General features: G+C 44.0%; 1 protein-coding gene across 1 annotated transcript in view; it reads right to left on the bottom strand.

Annotated features, from left to right (window-relative positions):
* The window catches only part of EXT2 (exostosin glycosyltransferase 2), a 136,156-nt gene that overhangs the window by 73,568 nt on the left and 44,258 nt on the right, over window positions 1-18,330 (bottom strand). The window contains exon 9 of the mRNA XM_010832223.1: window positions 10,163-10,294. Coding sequence (XP_010830525.1) covers window positions 10,163-10,294 — 132 coding nt within the window. The remainder of the gene's footprint in view (window positions 1-10,162; window positions 10,295-18,330) is intronic.

Genomic DNA, 18,330 nt, shown 5'->3' with positions numbered 1-18,330 from the left:
ACAGGGAGGGAGGTGGGAGGGGGGTTCAGGATGGGGAACACGTGTACACCCGTGGCGGATTCATGTTTCTGTATGGCAAAACCAATACAATATTGTAAAGTAATTAGCCTCCAATTAAAATAAATTTATATAAAAACAATAAAAAATAAAAACAAAACCACAAATATCTTCAGAGAGAGAAAGTACTGTATCCTTAAAACAAGAATAGGAAGCTATAAAAAAGATTAGGTAGAAGACAAGAAAAAATTCTTAGAAATTAAAAGTGAACAAAAATTTTAAAATGAAAAATTAGAAGATAAAATTGAGAAAATATCTAAGAAATTAAAACAAAGAGTCCATTAAGACAGAAAGAAAAGATAAGAAAAATAAGGGTCAGTCTAGCACATTCATCATCAAGGTAACCCAAGTTCCACCAAGCGAAAAAGAGAGAAAACGAGGCGGGGCGGGGGAGATAGAAAATGTGAAAATTCCCTTATAAAGGGCCCAAATCAGTATCCAGTGAACAAAAAAACACTCATACCAGGGTGTATCATCATTAGTTTCAGAACACAGGATTTTCCAGGAAGATTAAAAGTTTCACACAAAAGGATCAGGAATTAGAATGACATCTCAGGTTTTTGAGATTAAAACGGGAAGATCAGCAGACAATGAAGCAATGCCTTTGAAATTTTGAAGAAAAGCCACGTGGACCAGAATTTTATACCAGCCCAAGCACAGCACTGCACACAAATATTCATCAAGGTGAAAGAGAATAGATGAATTTTCAGAGACGCAAGGTGACAGCAAATTTACCCCCCAACAGTCCCTTTTCTAGGGAAGCTATTGGATTAAAAAAAAAAAAAACCCAAAAAGAAAGAGGATGTTAGAACTTGAAAACAAAAATCCAACAAAGAAGAGAAAAGAAGAGAATTGCAAGAATCATGGTGAACAGAGAATTGAGGCTGACCTCTGTACAGGAGACCTAGAGAGCAGTCAATCCACACTGGAGCTGCAGGTGCGGGCTATGCAAGAGAAGGGTGGGAGGGAAGGAAAGAGAGCGAAGGCGGGGGACAGCCCATAGTTCACTTGCGCTTGACCATTTCACTCTTCGTTGGAGAAGTTAGTAAAAAGCAGTGATAGGAACATGGAAAGCTAAGAGAGTGTTTTTGTTTTGTTTTGTTTTTAAGACAGCTACGCATCTACTCCCTGGAAAAGAAAAAAAGTTATGCAAGAAAGGAAACATAACCATGTTTCACTACTTGGTCCCACTGACACCAACATTTATATAGTCCTAATGACGCAACAATAAACATTGCTCTAATGAAAAATGATGACACTGCCCCACTGGTAAGATGAGAGGGAAGAGAAACGTGCAGAGGAAGAGGCAGGAACAGGAAACAAAGCACTAACTCTATGGAAGTAAAGAGACAATGTCTGAGATAGAGAAATAAAAAAAAAAAAACAGCACTATCAGCATTTTATGAGAAGATAGGAAAATAAATATCAGAGGAGAGCTGAGAGCAGCTGCCCCTCGGGAATGGGCCTTAATTTACAGGCGTTATTTTATGATTTTACTTTTTAAACCATTCATGTGTTAAGCCATTCTATTTTTTTCTTAAACATGAAATTAAGAAATATAGCTGAAAGATAAAACAGAACCAAAAATCAAGACTCAAACTCCAGCTGGAGCAATGTGGAAATTTTTCTACTCTGCAGCTGTAATGACCCTCTCATTAGAAAAATTACACTCAAATATTAATTGATATGTCTATGTAAACAGTATAGGATACGAGAAATAGAATTCATTACCCCTGATGTTGGGATACCCGACAACTCATTTTCCCAGTAACCTCTGCTACTGAACCTCTTAAACTGACTCTCGGGAGAAAGAAAGTGGGCCCTGAAGCAAGGGGAAAGGGAATCGGATGTGCCGGTGAGTGACAGCTGGTGTGTGAAGGATGGCTTTGCCAAAATACCCAAGGTGTCCTCAATTCATCCGCTGCCAGACCAAGCTCCATGGACCCCGAGGACCTACTCCACTCGCTGCCCTCCTCTCTGGGACGTAAGGAAGCAGACAGGTGTTGCCTCATATATGCCAGAGTCATAAATGTGAACTCTACAAAAGCCCGGGTGGGTGGGGAAGGTCTGCATCCAGAGAAACTGCACGTGCGGCTCGACCTCCGCCACCACTGGAGTCGCCATGCACACGTGGCAACCCGGGTACATGAGTCTCCCTCTCCAGGAAGGATGCTCTGATTGACAGGACCCCCTCCGCAGCACCCCCGAGTTTGGCCCTTCCTGTGCTTTACTTATCCTCCCCACCTGGATCTGACCTGCGACCTCGTCTTTCCCACGTTACTATCTGACCATCAGAATTCTTGGCATGGGGCCCCAGGTCAAGCTCCTGGGATCTTCCTGCGTCTCTCGCTCCACAGACCCAACTCGGCTTTCTTTATTCCATGACCTGAGACTGTCCGGCTTGTTTCCACAGAAGCAAGTACAGCTACAAAACAGTTCAATGGCGAAGGCAACTCAAGGAAAGGCCTGGCATTGGGGGCAGGAAGGCGGACCTTCTGTGCAACTGTGACCCTATAAATGTGGCACCTCTAAAAACAAAAGACTCCAAAACACTTAAACTTACTTAAAATTCAAGCCAAAATTTCTGAATTCCATACATACTTCAGCCATATCTGGGCAGTGGGAGGAAAAAGGGGAGAAAATAAGCCAAAAAGGCCTCCTGGGGGAGGGGGGTGAGCAGGGGAGGTGTTCAAATTCCAGAGACACATTCCACAACCTGGATGTTAAAGGGCAGGGAGTGGAGTTAAACAGACTCGGGGTTCTGCTCCATGCATCTGAGCTGGCGCTCGCTCGGCCTGCAGAGTGATTTATAGCTTGTTAGTATTTACAGCTGAGTGATATTTTCAGCAGCTTATACAACCACAACCTCTGTGAATGAGGAGAGCTGCCGTCTGGACATCTAAGTACCGGTAGCCCTGAGTTCTTCTTGTAGCTGAGACAGATGTGGGCTTAGCCCAGGCTCTGGAAGCTTCTAATCAAGTTCCAGGGATGCAGAAGAGGCACTGGATGGGGGGAGAGGGAGTGCCTTCTCCAGGCAGTGAGTCAGGACACACACAGTGAACCAATCCCACATCAAAGCACAGCCCCTGGACTAGCTGCATTGACACTACTTGGGAACTTGCTAGAAATGCAAATCTGAGGACCTCACCCAGACCAACACCATCTGAGACTAGGGGTGGAGTGGCAGCAATCTGCATTTTCACGAGCCTTTCAGGAGCTTCTGACACGTCCTGACATTGGAGAACCTCCTGACATTGGAGAACCGCTTCCCCAAGAACTAGGGACAGCAGCAGGCTCTGCTGCACCGAGTCCACAGCTCTGACCCTGCCCCTCGTGGGTGAGGACTGCCATGCAAGCAAGTGCTCTTCTACAGGCCTCCCACCTGCTGAGCCTTCCCCCTCTATCTTCAAAAGCTGGACTCAGGCTTACAGGATGCCTGCTGCTGCTGCTGCTGCTGCTAAGTGGCTTCAGTCGTGTCCGACTCTATGCGACCCTGGAGACGGCAGCACACCAGGCTCCCCCATCCCTGGGATTCTCCAGGCAAGAACACTGGAGCAGGTTGCCATTTCCTTCTCCAATGCATGAAAGTGAAAAGTGAAAGTGAAGTTGCTCAGTCGTGTCCAACTCTTAGCAACCCCATGGACTGCAGCCCACCAGGCTCCTCCATCTGTGGGATATTCCAGGCAAGAGTACTGGAGTGGGGTGCCATTGCCTTCTCCACAGGATGCCTAGGTGAGTGCATATAACCCGCGCCTGAGGCCTGGCTTGCAGCGAAGCTGCCACACGGGCTAGATTTCATAGGAACAAGTTTTTGCTGTCAGCCTTATTCTTATGCTGGGCGCAACAATCCGTTTTAAGTCACTTCCCCACTTTCCTCATCAGTTTGTCAGGTTTTTTGTCAATAGCTATGGGACCCCTGCTGTCTCCCTTTTCTGTTGTTCTAGGTCCAGTATAGTCAGTGTTAAAAAAAAAAAAAAAAAACCTGGGTTATCTATACTAGTGTTATCTATGACAACAAATCTGAAAAATACTGCCAGAAGGAACTAGGTAAATAAAATTTACCTTCTTGGGTAGCTCAAATGGTAAAGACTCCACCTTAAATGCAGGAGACCTGGGTTTGATCCCCGGGTTGAGAAGATCCCCTGGAGAAGGGCATGGCAACCCACTCCAGTATTCTTTCCTGGAGAATTCCACGGATGGAAGAGCCTGGCAGGCTGCAGTCCACAGAGACGGACACGACTGAGCGACTGACACTACCACCACTACTCAATCACGTTAGCACATGATAAGGTGGAGATAATCCTTCTAATCACGCTGTACAAAAATAATATGGGAAAATACTCCACTCTACGTGATTTTACCGAGAGGATATGGCTTTGTTGGCACAGGCCAGAAATCCAGAACCTCACGGCTCTTGGCCCGCTCCATATCCGCATCCTCAATGCTCCCGGGCCTCAGTCTGTGTCCTCCCGACAAGCTCGTGCCCTGCAGGCGACCAGAGGTAAGCTGGGGGAGGGTGTCTGAAGAGACCCCCAGCCACCCAGGCCAGGCCCAGATCCAGGCACCAGGCCCGCCAAGGGGGAGACCAGAAATGGCACACGCCTGAGAAGCGACACAGGCGGGGAGTGTTTGGGGAGATGGTAAAGTTTTGCTGAGACTTGCAAAAAAAAAAAAAAAAAGGGGGGGGGGAAAAAACCTCAAGAGACCGTAAAATGCAGGCATCCTTGACAAGAGGAGCTAAAAAATTTAATGATTAAGAACAAATGTGTCATCTCTCACAAAGAAACTTCCATTTGGTGAGAAATTCCTTCCAAAGAGAAGATTCAAGACAAAGGGCCCATCTCTCCAGACCGGACCACTGTGCCACTTTAAAGTTGTGCTCCAGAATGACCTACTCACACGCTTTCACCATCTTGAGAGTGTAGCAAAAGGTGGATAATGCAATCGGCCCCGCTCCAGTTACAAATGAGGACGGCAGAGCATCTGGTGGCCCAGGCACCGGGTTTCTGCGCGGCCGGCCACCACCCCTCCCTGTTTTCACCATCCACACACAAGCCTCTTCTTTTTTTTTACGTTAAACTCAGGCAGTGGCATCTGGCCAAAAAAGGGCTCTCTGCTCTCGGCCCTCCTCTCCAGCTGAGCAAGCTCAGAGCCATGGCTGGAGGCCCTGACTGCAGATCTTTGAAAAAGCCAGGCCAACCCTTGATTTACTGACTGAGATCCACACCAACTCCCACCTCGGGGTGCCTGAAATGGTAAATTTGATGGAATCTAGAGGGGAGACTCCCCTGCAGGCTGGGCTCATAGTAACCACATCTAGGACAGGTTAAGTATTTCTGAAGGGGCGGGGGGGGGGGTAGTTAACTATAAATAAATCAATGCTATTCAGGCTTTCTGTCAGTTGCTTTCACTGAAGAAGCAGAAATGTACAACCTACAGCTTTAAATCAGGGCTCTCATCACCTGAGCTCCTAGAACTTAAACACTAAATTCCCCTTAAGAAAGAAAAATAAATAAATAATATAGTTTCCAGTTGCTTATTCAGATCTATGCTTTTTATACTCATCTTCTTTCCCAAATTGAGTCCAGCATTCTGCTTTGTCCTCAATTAAAATATGCCTATTTCAAAACTATAAAACTTCATATACTATTTTCTCCTAGTCTGTATTCTTATGAAAGACAGAGACCAGAATCCCAACCATTTATCCTCAAACACTTTTCTTGGAGCTTTAGATAAAAGTACAGGAAAGCGCCCACTGTCTCCACATTCTCTAGCTGGGTCATGATTATCCCACCTGTATGAATTCTCCCGCAGAGCAACAGATGTGATCTTCTTTGTCTCAAGCTTGTACCATATGCTCAGAAGAGTGGAAATGTTTCAGCCTGGAGGAGGCTCAATGGCTCCCATAATACTGCATAAGCCAGTCAAGACACTCTGTGGGTAGAAGACCTGGGTTCCTGCTTGTTTACACAACTTGCCCATTATGCGACCTTGGACGAGTCATCAGGCTCTGTGAGCCTCATTAGGTCTGCTTTAGACATGAGAGGGAATCTTTCACTTTTCTCACCTTCCCAATAGGGTGAAGGTCAAATAAAATAAAGGCTGTCACGTCAGCATGCGACTGAGCTGAGCTTTGGATGGTTCAAGTCCTGGAAATTCCACCCTCCTCAATCCCTCCTTCCTTCTTTATGTATAAAGGGCTTCCTACCTGAATTAAATTGCTCTAAATATTATAAGGAATACCAAGATAACTCAGAAATTCCCTTAAGAAACTTAAAATTTTACAGGAAATTGTACTTCTATGTATGTTAAATGACAGGAAAGAAATAGATAATACGCTTTAAGATTTACAAGAAGGAAAGATTACTTTTTGTAAGGGGTCCAGGAAAAATCTCATGGAGAAAGGGGTACATGGCCAGGGCCCCTGAATAAAATGCATAAGACCAGAGGTGATGGTGAAGAACGGCGTCCAGGGAAAGAAGCAATGGTCACAAGGGCACAGGAAGGAAAAGCAGAGAGCAAACACAGGAAGGACAACATTGTGGAGCCAGAAACCTAGTGCTCCCCAAAAGGGAACAGAAGGAAATAAGGCTGGAAAGGAGGCCTGGCGCTGGACGGTGGAAGGCCCTGCTGCCAGACCATGCCTGGACTCCAACGCCACCTGGCCCGCGATGCCCATGTACTCGCACTCAATAGACAACACCATCCTCCTCACTCTTCCTAAACGCCTTCCCAGTTAGCACGGCAGGTGGTCCCTGGTATCACTCACATTTGGGTGGTGGTCTAGTCGCTAAGTTGTATCCAACTCTTTGCGACCCTGTGGACTGTTGTCTGCCAGGCTCCTCTGTCCATGGGATTTTCCAGGCAAGAATACTGGACTGGGTTGCCATTTCCTTCTCCAGGGGAACTTCCTGACCCAGGGATCAAACCCAGGTCACCTGTCTTGCAGGCAGTCTCCAGGATTGCAGGCAGATTCTTTACCAACTGAGCCACCAGGGAAGCCCCATCACTCACATTTATCCTCCATTAATTCTCACCTGGTTCCTGAAACAGTCTCCTGCCTTTGGCCTTGTCCTCCTACAACAGAAGCACCCTCCACACTGATGTCAGAATGACCCGAAACGCAATCTCAGCACGTGACTTCTGTGGAGGTGCTCTGCTGATCTCCCATCACCCACCGGAAACATTCCAGCACCTCCCTTAAGATGCCAGGGGTTTGGCAATCTGGGCCCTCAGAAGGCTCCACCTTCTGCGTCCCTCACAAACCCTTCACTCCTGCTACACTGACCCCCTCAAAGTTCCTGAAGCCACCGTGCTCTCTTGTCCCTCTGACCCCTGAATTTGCTGCTCCTTCTAGATGGAACCAGAAACCCCAAAATTCATCATTCTTGGCCCACCCCCTCCCTGTATCTAACGCTCACTTGCCTGAGTCTCTGTCCTCCAGAGAACCAGGTAAGCTGGGGGAGGGGGAAATCTAACTTCTCCCTTTCTCACACAACACCCGCCCTTCTCTTTTAACACTTAACAACATTAAATGATGGTCATTTAACATTGTTCTGGAAGCAGCAGCCAAGGCAATTAGATAAAAGATAACAAAAGGTTCAAGTGTTGGAAAAAAGAATAATTAGCATTTGCAGGTATCACTGTACATCTAGAAGACACAAGAGAATCAACTTGAAAAAAGTCAAACAATTACAGAACTCAATCAGAGTATTACAAGTTTATACATAAAAGCCAACAATATGTCTTCATACAAAAGTAATCAGTTAGGAACTAAAATGTCAGAAAGCATGAATTCCTTTATCGGAGTGTAAGAATGATAAAACACCTAAGAAAAAATTTTGCAAGACTTGTAAAGGACCAGTATAAAGAAAGCTTTAAAATTTTACTAGAAAGACAAACCTTGCTTCCAGATAGCAAGACCTACTGCAATGTAAACTCCCCAGTGGCGTGGATTTTTCTCTGCTTTGTTGACTGACATATCTCAAGTACCAAGAACACTGCCTGGAACAAAATAGGCACTCAGGAAATACCCACTGAATGAATACATGCCAAAAACAATCTAAAAAGTCAGGGTTATCAATCACAGTTCAAATAGGATTTATATTTGTATTCTGGGAGCAACAGAGAGAGATATCAACCTTCCAAGTAAGCAAAAATTCAAGTACTCAGGGTTACTGAAGGCATGAAGAAGCAGAATAACCAAAATGTTATTGGTGGAATTATAAACTGGTGTAGTCTTTTGAAAGAGCAATTTGTTAAAATCTATCAACACTCAAGTCGATGGGGTTGAAAAGAGTCAGACAGGGCTGAGCAATTGAACAGACTGATTGACTGATCAACACTTAAAGTGTGCCTATTCTTCTAGTTATTTCTCTGCTATTACTAATTCTACAGATACATTCACACATTTATGTGCATACACACCTGAAAGGCTGTGTGGATGCAATAATATGCATCCCCCCTATTACTGTTGAAAACAGATCTGCCTGTAAGACAGACCTAAGTGATGGGATCACATACAGCAGTCCAACACGTGATCTTAGCCAAAAGGCCAAAACATGATTACAGCAGTCCTTAAAACTGAAGTATCCCTATACAGAATGAAATGGAAGTAAGCCCATGATCTAGTTTTAAAGTAAAAAAGGCAAGGTTGAGAATAATATGCATAGTGTGACCCCATTTGTATTCTAAAATTACACAGTATGTCTATACAGGAACACAAACATTCTGGAAGGTTACCTTTGGCAAGGAAGTCAAGGGAAGAGATGGACAGAAGGAAACCTTCCCTCAAGGAAAACAGAAAGGAGGTGTTTGCTACTGTTTCACTTGCCTTGACGGTTTTACTTCCTCTCGGGCACTCCCGGTTCAGGAGCACTGCCCGCCCTCGCCCGGGGCTCCCTGGGAATTCCACCCGCAGCTCCACTGCAGGGCAAGTCATACAATACCCTTCCTTCCGGGCTTCCCAAGTTAGCACTGAGTTCCTCTGAGGGCAGGGCCTGGTTTCCTCTGCTTTCTCAGCACCTGGTGGAGCACTGGCACACAATAAGCCCTTAAGAAAGGCAGGAGGGAGATGGGGAGGGAAAAAGAAGACCGACCAGGTGGCAGCATACAGCACTGTTAAGAGCGGGTAGAGTCAGGAGACAAGGACGGCTGGCCACAAAGAGAAGAGCAATGATTCAGCGGAGAGGAGTCTAGCTCTCTCACGCAGAGGCCTCGGGGTCTGTGAGCCAGAGAGCAGGTGTGCCCCAGAGCAGAGACTGTGCCCCCCACAGCTTCAGGTACTTGTCCCTCCCAGGCCACAGGTACCTCATGACTCCTGCAATTAAGGACGAAGCTCTGACAGCAGCATCTGCCCACCCCATCTTGCTGCTGGAAGGACCGAGGGGTCTCGGCCACCCTGAGCAATCCCTAATGCCTCTCTATCATTTTTGCTGATGATGTCCCCTAGCAGGGGCCTGAATGTTAATTGACATCCATGCAAAGCACTTAGTTAGCATAAAGCACACGAGGCAGGGCTCAAAATATAAGCCATCACTAATTGCTTAGAGAATCTTTCCAAGAGTTCAAAGCACCACCATTGCAAAAGTCATCAGGAAGTCTTCCATTTCCAACAAGACCCAGGCCTCCCAATTTATTTCTGCAATAAACAAACACACTGCCTTCCTAAGCACATTTAAAACAAACTGCTGCTTCAGTATTTGTTACTTTGGTCATTTCAAAATTAAACTGGTCCTGCGTACGTGTGTGCTAAGTCGCTTCATTCGTGTCCTACTCTTTCCTTACCCCGTGGACTGTAGCCCGCCAGGCTCCTCTGTCCATGGGGATTCTCCAGGCAAAAATACTGGAGTGGGTGGCCATGCCCTCTTCCAGGGAATCCTCCCAACCCAAGGATTGAACCTAGGTCTCCCGCACTGCAGGTAGATTCCTTACCATCTGAGCCAACAGGGAAGACCAAAACTGGTCCTATTGGGTCCCACATATTCTAGCACACTCTTATATCTTAGAAAGCTCAAACTTAAATCACCTTTACAAATCCAGTACATGTTCCATCGTCCTGGCCTCTGGCCTATGCCTGACGTGGCTCACCCCAGCATTTACTCACCACAGCAGGAGGGTCGTTCCAGTCTTCATAGGAGATGGCAGCGTATGGATAGATCCGATCATTGATGATCTGCAGGGTGGCCAGGGCGATGGCCTTGATTGACTGGAAGTATGCTTCCCAAAACCACCGTGCCTGTGAAGAAAACCACACTGCGTGAAATGAGCAGTGAGGGAAGAACTAGAGGCTCCATCACAGGCACCTCTGCGTCGGGGTCATTTCCTTATTCTCAAAGAAGAGCAAGCCCAAGGCAAAAGCCTGCCTGCTGTGCAAGGCAACTCCATCAGAATGGGCATTCATCCAAGGCAGTCAAACAGGACATGAGCGCAGGCAATGCACATGGAATCCAATTTAGACAGAAAAGAAACTACATGGGAATGAAGTATCAAGTTTATAGTCTTTTTTTTTTAATATTACTACTAAAGTGCACATAAAGTACATTCAGTACTCCTATAATCACTATCCAGATAAAGATATAGAACATTCCAGCACCCCAGGAGAGTCCTCTCTGCTGCACCCAGCCAGTATCTCACCCCTCCAAGAGTAATCCCTACTCTGATTTCTGTTAGCCCACTAAGGAATTTCATATTAATGGAACCAAATAGTATTTACTCTTTTGTGTCGGACCTCTTTTGCTGAACACTGTAATGTTAAAATTGGATTTCAGTGTCAGGTTATGCTGGCCTCATAAAAGGAGTTGAAAAGTGAGTAGAAAAAGTTCTATTCTTTGACAAATGTTAGCCAAGTTTGGCATTATTTCTGCCTTGAAAGACTGAGAAGTCATCAAAAAAGCCATCTAAGGTTTTGTGTTTTTTTGGGAGGGTGGGGTGGGTAACGATTTTAAATCATGGATTTTCTTCCATAGACATAAGATTCTGCATATTTTCATGTCAGTTTTGTAGGTGGTATTTTTCAACGAATATGTTCACTTTAAACTGTTAAATGTTTGGACTAAATGTATGTCTATTTAATGCCTATAAAATCTGTAGTAATATCTCTCTTTTCATTCCTGATATTGATCATCTGTGTTTTCCCTTTGTACTTGGTCAGTCTTACTGATGTTTATCAATTTTATTAATCTTTTCCATTTCATTTTGTTGATTTTCTTCATCTCCAGTTCAGTTCAGTCGCTCAGTCGTGTCTGACTCTTTGCGACGCCATGGACTACAGCAGGCAGGCATCCCTGTGCATCACTGACTCCCAGAGCTTACTCAAACTCATCCATCGAGTCAGCCATGTCATCCAATCATCTCATCCTCTGTCGTCCCCTTCTCCTCCTGCCTTCAATCTTTCCCAGCATCAGGGTCTTTTCTAATGAGTTGGCTCTTCGCATCAGGTGGACAAAGTATTGGAGTTTCAGCTGCAGTATCAGTCTTTCCCATGAATATTCAGGACTGATTTCCTTTAGGACTGACTAACTCTCAAGAGTCTTCTCCAACAACACAGTTCAAAAGCATCAATTCTTTGGCGCTCAGCTTTCTTCATGGTCCAACTCTCACATCCATACATGACCACTGGAAAAACCACAGCCTTGACTAGATGGACCTTTGTTGACAAAGTAATGTCTCTACTTTTTAATATGCTAAGTTTGTCACAGCTTTTCTTCCAAGGAGCAAACATCTTTTAATTTCATGGCTGCATTTACCATCTAAAGTGATTTTGGAGCCCAAGAAAATAAAGTCTGTCACTGTTTCCATTGTCTCCCCATCTATTTGCCATGAAGTGATGGGACCAGATGGCATGATTTTAATTTTTTGAATGTTAAGTTTTGAGCCAGCTTTTTCACTCTCCTCTTTCACCTTCATCAAGAGGCTCTTTAGTTCCTCTTCGCTTTCTGCCATAAGGGTGGTGTCATCTGCATATCTGAAGTTATTGATATTTCTCCCGGCAATCTTGATTCCAGCTTGTGCTTCATCCAGTATGGTATTTTGCATGATGTACTCTGCATATAAGTTAAACAGGCAGGGTGACAAAATACAGCGTTGACGTACTCCTTTCCCAATTTGGAACCAGTCCATTGTTCCATGTCCAGTTCTAACTGCTGCTTCTTGACCTGCATACAGATTTCTCATGAGGCAGGCAAGGTGGTCTGGTATTCCCATCTCTTTAAGAATTTTCCAGTTTGCTGTGATCCACACAGTCAAAGGCTTAGCATAGTCAATGAAGCAGAAGTAGATGTTCTTCTGGAACTCTCTGCAACAGATGTTGGCAATTTGATTTCTGGTTCCTCTGCCTTTTCTAAATACAGCTTGAATATCTGTAAGTTCTCAGTTCACATACTGTTGAAGCCCCGCTTGAAGAATTTTGAGCACTGCTTTGCTGGCATGTGAGATGAGTGCAACTATGTGGTATCTTACTTACTTAATTCTTCACCTAACTTTTTTTCTATTTTGCTCCTTTCTGCTCTTATTTTTACTTTCTTTGGTTTTGGGGGACTTTAATCCATACTGCATTTAGATTCTTGAGATTGAAGTTTAGATATTTCAATCTTTCTTCTTTCTTAATACCTAAATACAAAGCTGTAAATTTATTTCTATGCACTATTTTAAATGCATCCCACACATTTACATATCATTTTCATTATAATTTAGGTAAAAAAAATTAATTTCCATTGTAACACTTTCTTTGGCCCAAAGGGCATTTATTAATAGAAGTATACTGTTTAATTTCCAAACACTCTCAGATTTTATATTTATCTGTTACTGATTTCTACTTTGCACTGTAGTCAGGGAACACACAAGTTATTTCAAAACCTTGCAATTTATTTAAACTTGATTTATGGCCAGGCACATTATTTATTTTTGTCAATGATCTACGTGCACTTTAAAAAGAGTATCTTGCTGTTGATGAGTGTAATGTTTTACACTTGTCAAGCAGAGTAAGTTGATTATTTAGTACTATCTAAATATTCTATACCTTTATTGATTGCTCTCTGCCTGTATGCATGTGTGTATGTGTGTTTATTTCCAAAATTTTTACTTTCAAATTTCTGCCCTTAAAGTTTGTCTAAAGATTATCTCTCATAAAAAGATATAAATGGATTTTAATATTTTATCCCATTTAAAAACCTTTGGCTTTCAGTTGTACATACAGTCCACTTATACTTAATGTAATTTCTGATACAGTTGAGTTTCAGTGTTTGCTCATTCTATTTGTCCACAGAGGTCCACAGATGTACCTCAGTGTAGCTCTTTGTATTTATCCTACTGAGAACTGTATAGCTTCTCTAATCTGTGACTTTATGTCTCCTGATGCTTCTAGAAAACTCTGTCAGTATTTTTTAAAATGTTGGTTCTATCACACTCTCCTCTTCTACAACTCCAGACACACATGTATGTAAAATGTTTTCACCATGTCCTGTATGTCTCTTATTCTCTTTTCTGTATTTTTCCTCTCTGTGCTTCAATCTGTGTATTTTTCTACTAATATTCCTTCTGGTCCAATAATCCTTTATCCTTTTCCAATAATCCTTTATCCTTTGTGTGTGTAAGTCTATAAACTGCTATTAAATCCATGTATTGAACTGTTAATTTCACTTCTTATATTTTTCATTTCCAGAATTCCACTTGGCTAAGAAGATTTTGTATCTTGTTGAAATCCTCCTTCACTTCTGTATTATTGAGTATTGTTAGTTCCTGACTGATAACTCCAATATCTGAATAAACTTTAAGTCTCTTTCTGCCATCTCTTTTTATTCTTCATTTTGGTCATTTGGTTTCAATTTCTAACTTGCATCTTAATTTTTTATTAGATACCAATATTCTGCATTAAAAATTATAGAGATTCTGGACAATCCATATTATCTTTCTCTTAAGAATATAACACATTCTGCTTGCAGGCACAGAGAATGCAGTCAGACCACTTTAATCCTATCAGCTTCAACTTTTGTCAGGACTTTTTTCAGCTTGCCCATAGTCTGAAGGTGTGGCCTTCTGGGCCTTCAACTAAAGCCTGGGGTATTTCCCAGGACCCCTCCATCCTGGCCAGCCCTGAACATGGACCTTTGTCTCATTAGCACTATATATGGTTACTGAAATAGCTGCACAGCTCCTTAGGCTCCTAGCTGCTTCTTTCTGCAGGGACTCCAGGAGTCTTGCTCTGATCGTGTGCACCTTGGGAGTTGGCAAAGACCTTAATGGAAGACTGCACGCTCGTTTTTTGTTTATTTCCCCATGATTCCCTTTCTCCTGAGACTTTTGTCCTTCAAATCCCAGATACTCTGGGAACCCCCTAACCCCAGCCTGTCAGCCCTGTGGGGCTGCTGTTTCCTGTGAAGTCCCCATACCCATGACTGTGAATTAGAAGTCCTCGGGGGATGGCATCAGAGTGAACAGGCAGCTATTCTCAGGGTGCTCCTGTCTCTCAGGAATTATCCCTCAAGTCCTGGCTGCTCTCTGAACTGTTGTTTCATCTATTATAATGAGCTTCTGTACTTTTTTTTCTTTTATTGACAGGAGGGTTACTCCCAAACCAGCCACTCTGTCAGAGTCTTCTGAAAGAAGACGGTTTCTTATCCAAGCAGAGTTTAAACTCGGTTCCTAAAGAAAGCAGGATGCTGACGCCGCTGACCTCTCCAGCTTCATTCAGCCTACGATCCCACTCAAAATCAGAGGCTGTTTGCATTTATGCAAGGGGGCCAAACATATCCAAGTTTAGCATGAGAAACTGGAAGCATAACCAAAATAGGGAGAGGAAAAAAAGATACTTTCTAGTCTAGACTTACTGACTTTGGGTCTGTTTCCTGGACAAGTCCTCTATTAGTTAAAGCCTTGGATAACTTCTGAGTTATATGACGACTATTGTTTCCACTAACAATAAGGAGAAGGCAAAGCATCACAATGAGAATTTCTCCTATTCAGAGAAAATCAAAAACAGATTTAGCTTCCAGGGGCATCTGACTTGAGCCGTCCTGCGGTTTGCCATCTGGGTACAGCCAGGCGGGGCCTCTTGGCTGCCTGCTGCTGCTTCGTAGATACACTCCACTCACTCTAGTCTCCTTCCTGCTCAGCCATGCTGCTGCTTCCCCTCCCATCGTCCAGCCAAAGCATCTACAGTTCATGAGGCCTAAGAGAACCTACCTTCTCTGTGAAACCTTTACTGAGCACCCCCAACATCAACAATCTTCCCTTACTAAGACATCCCACCGCATTCACAACCTTTACCTTATGGCTTAGTTCTCTGATACACCGTTCTAACACTGCTTTACTGGTATTTCAGATGACCACTTTTCTCTCTCCAGCTACACTGTGAATTTCTTGGCTGTGGAAACTGGCATTTTTTTTTTCCTCATTAGTATCCTTACAAACGTTACAATGTTTTGCCTGCTGCAAAGCACTACTGTACCCATGATCTCATCTGCTCTTTATAACCAAGTTTGTTAACTTTTGGGGGTCGGGTGGCAGATACAAATTTCATTTTATATGTGAGAAACTGAGCTATTAAGTGGCAAAGTCACCAATCCAACCCGTGAATCCTAACTCTAAAGTCAGACCTTCTACCTCCTCCTAGAATATGAAGAGTACCAGCACAGAGTAAGGAAATGGTCCTCTACCAAGGCACCAAGATGCATGAGCCCACACATAAACACAGCTTAAATATTTACCTCCTTTTCTACCCAAATGGGTTCATCATCATATGTTTGTTTGTTTGTTTAATTTCAAATCACACCACACTCAAACTCGAGCATTCCAAAGCTTTGCGTTCACATTTAATCACAGTGGAGACAGCAGCGTTTGGGATTTACATGAAACAATGACTGGGAACAAATCCACCTAGAATACCAGCCAGAGGCACAAGTGTAGGACAGAGACTCTGATTTAAGATGTCTCAAATCATCTCATCCTGTCCACCAAATTGCAGTTCTCCTGGAAAGGAAGCAAGCCTTGCCAATAATCACAGCTCAAGTGTCTCGGCCTGAGGATAAGTGAACTTCACAGGCTTAATTATTTCTGCAGGACCTCTTTAACACCTTGCAGCATTTAGAAGGCATAATTTACAGCCCCCCCAGGACTCAGCATAGGCCACTTTTTGGCAGAGAGGAAGGAGTTTTCAGCTCTGTTGTGATATACATGAAAGCACCACCATTCCCATCCAGTGAGCTACATGCAAACACTTATTTTGTTTTGAGATTTTTCCCCCCATCAACATGGGCCACACTTATCTCTATCTGAAAATTTGAAATGAGGGATTCTTCCACAAACCTGCGGATTCCCCACATGCTCTACTCTATGCATCTACACAGCTGAAAGCTAAGTCATATGAAAAGGTCATACCAACAACCTCCGACAAAGCATTTAACTTTTCTTCATGAAACTGATACCACAGTAATTTTGTAAAAGCAGATTTCAAAGCACAGGAACTACAGTTCCTATGACACTTTCAAGCATTAGAATCATGAAGCAAAAGGCAAGGATTGGGCCAACTTAAAACTATCTCAAGCAAACACAAACTTCAAACTAAAACTGCTACTGTGGTTTAATTTCTTTGATTTTCAGTAACATAAAGCCAACAGGACTAGCAATAACAAGTGTTTAAAGGAAGCAAGTACAATATGGGAGAAAGAGTGATGGTGATGAGTGTCTTGCATGATTTTAAGCAGCTTGCTGCTGCTGCTGCTAAGTCGCTTCAGTCACGTCCGACTCTGTGCAACCCCATAGACGGCAGCCCACCAGGCTCCCCCGTCCCTGGGATTCTCCAGCCAAGAACACTGGAGTGGATTGGCACTTCCTTCTCCAATGCATGAAAGTGAAAAGTGAAAGTGAAGTCGCTCAGTCGTGTCCGACTCTTAGCGACCCTATGGACTGCAGCCCACCAGGCTCCTCCATCCATGGGATTTTCCAGGAAAGAGTACTGGAGTGGGGTGCCATTGCCTTCTCTGTTAAGTAGCTTAACCCTCTCTATTTTTTGAATCTAGGGGATGGACATCACACTACCTTTCTCTTGGAGCTGCAGGTTCCATGAGATGAGGTTTGTAAAGCTCCTCGCCCTGTGCAGAGCAGATAATCAGAACATCTCCTCCACACCTGCACCCATCCTGCCCCTCGAGGTCACTTACAGTATATACTACATTCCGCGTGATTTGGGGGCAGGGAGGGAGACAGGGGAAGAGGAGAGACAGAAGGGATTCTAAGGTTACACTCCATTCATTTCAATTCTTGAAGCCAGGAAAAGAATCCAACTGGTCAGAGAAGGGAGGTAGGTATAATAAAAATAAATACAAGGATGACAGACCTTAATACTGGAAAATATCTCACCCACTAACATGTCTCTTCTACCTGAATCTCTAAGCTTCCAAGGCAGAGGCCAGCACTTCTCTGCAGACCGTGAGAGTGGGGACGCATCTGGTTTTGCTCATCACTGGTCTTGCAGCCCCTAGCACAGCGCCTGTCAAGGAGTGGACATTCGAATGTTTGTTGAAAGAACAAATCCATCTCCCTCACAGGCACCACAGGCATCTCACAGAACTCTCTGGATCTTCTAAGCACCAGCCCATGACCTTAAAGGAGGAAAACCATCAGTTCATAAAAAGGATCACCTCTTGCATGCAGAATTTTATAAGGGAAAAGATGGGGCGGGGAGTGGATTTGAGTGGGGAAAAAAAAGGAAAACGTGTTTCTAGGTGAATGGCAAAGCAGAAATGGGACCATGGGTGTCCCTTATATTGTGTGTGTATAGACCACGAGAGAGAGAATCAGTGGTTAGAACTATGCCTTGCAAGTCTGACCTGGAAGTGTCCAGGATATCTAACCATGAAGAAATTACACAGAAGAACCCCAGGACCCCAAAGTAGTCCAAGGGCGACTGCATCCCAAGCACAGTGACGAGTCTCCAACACCCTTTCATCGGCAACCAGCTGCGCACTGCCCTTTCCAACAGAATCTCCTGAATGTGACCCATGCCAACAGACTTCGTTTTAATATATTAAAAGGACATTTCTAATCAAAACCACAAAATTAAAAAATACACCAGCCGGCGATGCCTCTGTGTCAAACCTCATCTGGCAACGCTGTCCAAACACGTAACGGTGGATCAGTAGGTACCCCAATATTACTCTACTTCCCCACCCCCACCCACTGGTTGGCCACAAAATAAAAGATCTGCCTCTCCTTGGGATGTAGAAAGTCGCAAAGAAACATGGAATCTACAGTAAACATGAGAAAAAGCCACCAGAT

Source organism: Bison bison, unplaced genomic scaffold (genome assembly GCF_000754665.1).
Source record: "Bison bison bison isolate TAMUID 2011002044 unplaced genomic scaffold, Bison_UMD1.0 scf7180017860457, whole genome shotgun sequence".
Classification (NCBI taxonomy): Eukaryota; Metazoa; Chordata; class Mammalia; order Artiodactyla; family Bovidae; genus Bison; species Bison bison.
The sequence above is the reverse complement of the archived record's forward strand: the minus strand, read 5'-3'. Positions and strand labels throughout refer to the sequence as shown.